The sequence below is a fragment of the Sorex araneus genome, chromosome 7 (assembly GCF_027595985.1).
Source record: "Sorex araneus isolate mSorAra2 chromosome 7, mSorAra2.pri, whole genome shotgun sequence".
Lineage (NCBI taxonomy): Eukaryota > Metazoa > Chordata > Mammalia > Eulipotyphla > Soricidae > Sorex > Sorex araneus.
In genome coordinates this window covers 24,997,361-25,004,965 of record NC_073308.1, presented here as the reverse complement: position 1 = coordinate 25,004,965, position 7,605 = coordinate 24,997,361, and the positions used below count along the sequence as shown (strand labels likewise).

At 38.9% G+C, this 7,605-nt stretch overlaps 1 protein-coding gene across 1 annotated transcript; it reads left to right on the top strand.

The window, feature by feature from the left end:
• The first annotated feature begins 637 nt into the window (after positions 1–637).
• On the top strand, positions 638–2,890 carry LOC129406493 (heat shock cognate 71 kDa protein-like). Its single transcript, XM_055144475.1, has one exon. The coding sequence runs from the start codon at positions 692–694 to the stop codon at positions 2,642–2,644; it is 1,953 nt and encodes a 650-aa protein (XP_055000450.1). The 5' UTR covers positions 638–691; the 3' UTR covers positions 2,645–2,890.
• Positions 2,891–7,605: the final 4,715 nt, after the last annotated feature.

Below are 7,605 nucleotides of genomic sequence, written 5' to 3'. Positions count from 1 at the left end.
TCTGATGGAATAGGCTCTTTAGCAAACTGTTTTGATTTGTAGCAGATGCTTTTTTATGCAAAAATAGCACTAAATGCCCCCATATTGCTGTTTGCTGGAAGAGACATAATAGATCTTTAGTCTATTCTAAAAGTAAAACACCCATTGTTTTCCTATTAGAATAAAAATGTTCTATCTCCCTCCTTTATCTCTTAAGCTCTCTTTTTATACAGGGCCCATCCATGTTTCAGAAGTATGTCATCCTGTATTGTCAGTAAAAGGAAGTCAGGTTTGATTTTTCTTTTGCTGGAAAATTCTCAAAGTTTTTGTAATAAGTTCAATTTATTTTTTCTTTGTTCAGTCATTGGTCCATCATGAATTGTTACTTATGGTTTCATACCATCATTTTCTCTAGTAATTTTCTAAATAAAACTGAGACAAAATTGCTGTATTGATGGAACACAGAATTTGGACTGGAGACAGATAATCTAACAGTCATCAAAAGGGCTATTAGAATGCTTGAGAGCATGTAATGGGGGGAATTCACCCAGACAGTGATATCACAGAAGCCTTCATTAGAAAAACATGTTTCTATAAGATGGATAAGTAGGATAGTCTAATGAAAAATGAGCCTAAGAATTATTCAAGCTTTGATTGAACGCGGCGGCCACCGAGCGGATTGCTGTTTCTCTCGCCACGCAGCTGGGCCTTCATGCGCGCAACCATGTCGAAGGGACCTGCGGTTGGCATCGATCTCGGCACCACCTACTCGTGCGTGGGCGTTTTCCAGCACGGGAAAGTGGAGATCATCGCCAATGACCAGGGAAACCGAACCACCCCCAGCTACGTCGCCTTCACCGACACAGAGCGCCTGATTGGCGATGCCGCCAAGAACCAAGTGGCGATGAACCCCACCGACACGGTTTTCGATGCTAAGCGCCTGATTGGACGTCGGTTTGATGATGCTGTTGTCCAGTCTGATATGAAGCACTGGCCCTTCATGGTGGTGAATGATGCAGGCAGACCTAAGGTCCAGGTAGAATACAAGGGAGAAACCAAGAGCTTCTATCCAGAAGAGGTGTCCTCCATGGTTCTGACAAAGATGAAGGAAATTGCAGAAGCCTACCTTGGGAAGACTGTCACCAATGCTGTTGTTACAGTTCCTGCTTACTTCAATGACTCTCAACGTCAGGCTACCAAAGATGCTGGAACCATTGCTGGTCTCAATGTACTTCGGATCATCAATGAGCCAACTGCTGCTGCTATTGCCTGTGGCTTGGACAAGAAGGTTGGTGCAGAAAGGAATGTGCTAATCTTTGACCTGGGAGGTGGCACTTTTGATGTGTCAATCCTCACTATTGAAGATGGAATCTTTGAGGTCAAATCAACAGCTGGAGATACCCACTTAGGCGGAGAAGATTTTGACAACCGAATGGTCAACCATTTTATCGCAGAATTCAAGAGAAAGCATAAGAAGGACATCAGTGAGAACAAGCGGGCTGTCCGTCGTCTGCGCACTGCTTGTGAGCGTGCGAAGCGTACCCTCTCTTCCAGCACCCAGGCCAGTATTGAGATTGATTCGCTCTATGAAGGCATCGACTTCTATACCTCCATTACCCGGGCTCGGTTTGAAGAGTTGAATGCTGATCTGTTCCGAGGCACTCTGGACCCAGTAGAGAAGGCCCTTCGCGATGCCAAGTTGGACAAATCCCAGATCCACGATATTGTCCTGGTGGGTGGCTCTACCCGTATTCCCAAGATTCAGAAACTTCTTCAGGATTTCTTCAATGGAAAAGAACTCAACAAGAGCATCAACCCTGATGAGGCTGTAGCATATGGTGCAGCTGTGCAGGCAGCCATCCTTTCTGGAGACAAGTCTGAAAATGTTCAGGATCTGCTTCTGTTGGATGTCACTCCTCTCTCCCTTGGCATTGAAACTGCTGGTGGTGTGATGACCGTCCTCATCAAGCGCAATACCACCATTCCTACCAAGCAGACACAGACCTTCACCACCTACTCCGACAACCAGCCTGGTGTGCTCATTCAGGTTTATGAAGGTGAGCGTGCTATGACCAAGGATAACAACCTGCTTGGCAAGTTTGAACTCACAGGCATCCCTCCTGCGCCCCGTGGTGTTCCTCAGATTGAGGTCACTTTTGATATCGATGCCAATGGTATCCTCAATGTGTCTGCTGTGGACAAGAGTACAGGGAAAGAAAACAAGATCACCATCACTAATGACAAGGGCCGGTTGAGCAAGGAGGACATTGAGCGTATGGTCCAGGAAGCTGAGAAGTACAAAGCTGAAGATGAGAAACAGCGAGACAAGGTGTCTTCCAAGAATTCCCTTGAATCCTATGCCTTCAATATGAAGGCAACTGTTGAAGATGAAAAACTTCAAGGCAAGATTAATGATGACGACAAACAGAAGATTCTTGACAAGTGTAATGAAATCATCAACTGGCTTGATAAGAACCAGACTGCTGAGAAGGAAGAGTTCGAACATCAGCAGAAAGAGCTGGAGAAAGTCTGCAACCCCATCATCACCAAGCTGTACCAGAGTGCAGGTGGCATGCCAGGAGGAATGCCCGGTGGCTTCCCTGGTGGTGGTGCTCCTCCCTCTGGTGGTGCCTCCTCTGGGCCAACCATTGAAGAGGTTGATTAATCCAGCCTGAGCATATATATGCATATATATATAGCATTGTTCCACACAAAACATTGAAGGACCCAAATTTGTAGCAAATTCCACGCAATTAAGTTGTTATAGTAATAAGTAACCGGGCATTCTTGATACTTGAATACGGAACATGTGCACAGGGAAAACAAACATTGCACTTTATAAGCGTTGTATCATGAGTGGAAAATGCAATGTCTTAAATAAAACTATTTAAAATTGGCAAAAAAAAAAGAATTATTCAAGCTTTTTTCCATAGAAACCAAATCAAATCTCTATTATTTTATTATAAAAAAGAAACAGTCACTTTACTATATGATGTCTGGAAAAGATGATATGTTAATGTCTCCTGTTAGGTCACTAAGTAATACATGTCTCAATAATATGCAATAATAGGAAAGGAAAAATACATTAAAATGTTTCTTTTTATTTTTGCTTATTTATCTTTCACCTCTTTTTAATTGGTAGTGAGGAGACTCACACAGTGATGCTTTCTCCTGGCTCTAAGCTTGGGGATCACTACACGCCCAGGAGGGTTTGGGGACTATATGTGGTGATGGTAATTTGAATTTGGTTTGAGAGCATGCAAGGCAAGTGCCCTACTATTCCTGTGACCCATGTTTTCACATTGTTTTACTAATTGCACTGAAAGTTAAAAAATACTCATCTCTAGAGATATGATAAAAAAGAAACTCTCAGGCCTTAGAGTCCTCACAGGCTATGTAAAGAAATATAAGTGCATCTCAAGGCAGAAAGTATTATCTTTATACCAGTATTTTAATGATTTTTTTCCTTACAGCATCAAAATAAAATTCTATGCAATACATTTAAACAGATTTTTTAAAATATTTTCTTTCAAACCTGCTTTCTTGTAAGTGTGATGCTATTTTTGTCCTCCAAATTCAGTAAGTTTAATTATCACTATGGTAGAAAATTTGGCTGAGGAGATATATTAGGAGATGTATCTTGCATGTAGGTGAATCTAGTTCAATCCCCAATATCATGTAATGTCCTCTTAGCATATCAGGAGTAAGCCATAAGCAACATCACTGTGGCCCCCAAATCCCAGATAGTTGGATAGGTAAATAAATATATAGATAGATGCTGATAGATATTCATCTTATTTGCCTGAATTAAACATTGTTTTCCAGAGCATTTTGAATTGCAATTTCCCCTCCCTTAATGAGAATATCATTAATGATAAAATAAGTAATTCTTCTATAAATGTATCTGAGATTGTATTCACAAATTCAAAAAGAAATATATATGTATATATACATATATATATTTTAAATTACAGAATTGAACAAATGTGTATGTCATCATGTTGGAATGACCATGATTTTATTCTGTTTCATGGACATTTTAGAATATGTGCTGCCAATATAAGTATTGCTATACATTGTTGAGTGAAGACTTCTATGTTCAAAGGATGTCTTTATAGATTAAACTTGGAGGGCTGGTCATTAACTAATGAAACACGTCTTCCAAATATTAAATTACTTCAGTACTTACCATCTAATAATGGCCACTTTTGTCTATGTTTGTTTTGTTTGGGTTGAGTCTCCCTCCCTGCCCCGAGCAGAGCCCCAACAGACAAAGACCTCCAGAACCCAGCCACAACAATGCTTAAGACCACTCTCCACATGCTTGGAAAAGCCTCATGCATGAAAGAACTGGCATAGGAACCCAGGTGTGTGGGACCTGGGGCTGAGATCTCCAACCTGCTTGGATCAGGACTGGGCCTCTTCCGCCCAGATCCCCTATTTTCCAGTAGCTAGGCAGTCACACCCACAAACTGCCCCTAGAGGTGTGTAATCCCATCAATAGTAAACATCCAGAGACTATAAAACCAAGCTCCTGGAAGTGGCTGCCTGACATCTTATAACCTAGTTCTCTCTCCCAGAGAATCTAACAAGCTACTGAGAGTTTCCTGCCCGCATGGGAGAGCCTGGTAAGATCCCCATGGCGTATTCATATGCCAAATATAGTAACAATGATGTGTCTCATTCTCCTTACCCTGAAAGAGCCTCTAATGTAGCATCGTTGGGAAGGACAAGTAAAGAGAGGCTGCTAATATCTCAGGGCTAGGACAAATGGAGACATTACTGGGCTCACTAGAACAAATTGACAATCAATGGGATTACAGTGATTACCATCTAATAAATAGGGTAAAAAATGCTGTAGCCTCATACTCAACATCTCTACATATTTTATGTCCTATATATGAATTTCTATGAAGAAATTTTTATTTACTTGACTCTTTTTATTGTAACAAAATTATCCCATTGGGAATTCATGATCTTCCTTTTACCTTTAAAAGGAAGGAAAGCAAGATCAAACATTAAGTGACAAACAAGTTTTCAGTGCTTGCAAATAGTGAAAATAATTACTAAAAATAGACCCCACAGGTTTTGTAAATTGAGGTCTGAGGATTTATGGAATAAATCACTCTGGAAGATATAAAATCAAATGTGATCTCTTCTAATGAAATCCTTCAAAACTGTGACAATTTCTGGAGAATAAGTAAAAACTCTTAGGTAAATAAATGTATATAATACAAAGTGCTTGTATTTATTACTTAGTAAAAGGTAGGTATTTTTTATATAAGACTGAAGTAAATATAAAGCAAAGCAAATATCTCCTTCATAAAATATATGATACCTGTGTATTTAATGATTGTAGATTTTCCACTTTCCTTTGGAGTTACATGATAACAGCATTATGCTATGCAATGAGAGAGTACTTTTCAATTTCTCGCTTTGATACCTGTAGTACAATTGTTCTCACACTCCTACTGATATTCTGAAAACTCACATTTCCTGAGATGGTAAGTACATCACCCACTACAGAGAAATGATTTTATTTGTTCTCACAGGTAGCTTGACACGTACCTAGACTACTCTTGCGTGCAGGCCTCTCCTTTTCTTCAATATGTATCTTCTCTCAAGTCAGTTCTGTTCATCTTTTCTAGGCATTACTGGTGGGAAGCGCAGAGGGGGAGCTGGCTGTAAAAATGACAGCAGTCCTCTGACCTCTGCTCAAATCGTTCGTAGTCCATGGAGTCAGCTAGTGAACTGGAACAGTTTTAGAGTTGGAAGTCTTGTTTCTGTTGACAAGCTTTGCAGCTTGATGTCTGAGATACATAGTGTTTACCAGTTTACCATTTGCAGACAACCGCCTCCAAGGAACAAAAGCAATGACTCAACTTTTCAGATAAAAGTTTGACATCCTCCTTAAAATAAAATCAATTATGCTTTCCTGGTGGTATGAGTCTTCTAAAGGAATCAAATGATATTCTCAGGTGTGAACAAATGCTCCTCTTTCTAATCAGGTTCTTACAGAAATTCATTGAGCTTGAGGCAAGAAACAATAAAGACAGTGCTAGAACATCTAGTGTTAAAACATTTAAAACATCAAAGAGAAAAATGGAAAATTAAGTAAAACATCTAGAAGAATTTTATAAACCTTTAAGAGAACATTTATAAGATGAGCATTTCAAGTCTTGAGATTAAAAATTTGTTTGTACCTTGACATGTTCAGAAATTTTATTTCCTATTTAATTCATAAATTTTAATTCCTTGATAAATTTAAATATGCCAGTCTTCTGTGTGTGAACATTTACAAATGAATATACATATACTGGTTACATACTAAATGTTGAATGTGCCACATAATGTAGAAATTTATAAAAATATAAATTTAATGGACTGGAGCGATAGCACAGTGGGTAGGGAATGTACCTTGAGCATGGCCGACCCGGGTTCCATTCCTCTGTCCCTGTCAGAGAGCCTGGCAAGGTAGCTACCGAGAAGATTCCGCATGCATGACAAAGCCTGGCAAGCTACCCGGGGCATATTCAATATGCCAAAAACAGTAACAAGTCTCACAATGGTGATGTTACTGGTGCCTGCTCAAGCAAATCAATGAACAATGGGATGACAGTGCTATAGTGCTATTCACGTATTATTGATGTAGCTTTTGTATCTTTTGTCTTAAACAGATAAAATAGTGCAAAAGTGATAAGCTATTGCTTTGAATTTTAATAGTCATTTTTTCTTTGTCTTTTTCTTGCTGACTTAATAAATGCATTATTTATTTTTGAAAACTAAAATTAAATTTGTAAGGGAAATAAGCTTTGAATTGCCTAGAAGATTGCATTTTGGTAAATACGAAATGATATTTACAGAAAATATTGAAGAAACTGACATATCTCATATCATTTAGCATTTCAATTATTATAACTACATATAGGAAAAAATAATTTCCTTTTAGAATTCTCTCTAGAATAACATGAAGCATGTTATTTTTTTTAAATGTAGGAGTACCTTTTTATTGATTAAGCTGATTCAATTGAGCATTAACTCCACATTACTTTTATTTTATTTAGAATGTTGTTTATTATGTTTTTATTATAATTATTATTATTATTATTTTAATCACCATGAGATACAGGCACAAGTCCCTCATGCAAGAAGTTCAGTCACACAATGATCAAGCACCAAACCTTATACCAGTGCACATCCTCTACCACCGAGGTCCTCAGCATCCCTCCAATACCACCCCTGCCTCTATGGCGGACAATCTGCCTCATAGTCTCTTTTGTATTGCTTGTTATGAATAGCATAAGATGTCACTGCCACACTCTCCTGGAATTACAAAACTTTGGTTAATTCGGGTCTGGAGAAATCTCTACATCAGGCTGCTTGGCTCAGAGAGTCTTTTGTGTGTCTCTGGATGATGGAAGATGGCCACTAAGGAGATTAAGTAGCAGCAAGAGGCAGTCTGTGGGCGTGACCTCCAGGGTCCCATGGGGATAAGGGGATGAGAAGGACCGGTCCATACTCCATCCCTTGATGGGTGTGACCCAAAAAGTAAAAAAATAAATAAAAAATAAAAAATCTATGAAAGAAAAATATTATTTAATGATTTTACTGTGATATTTCACTAAT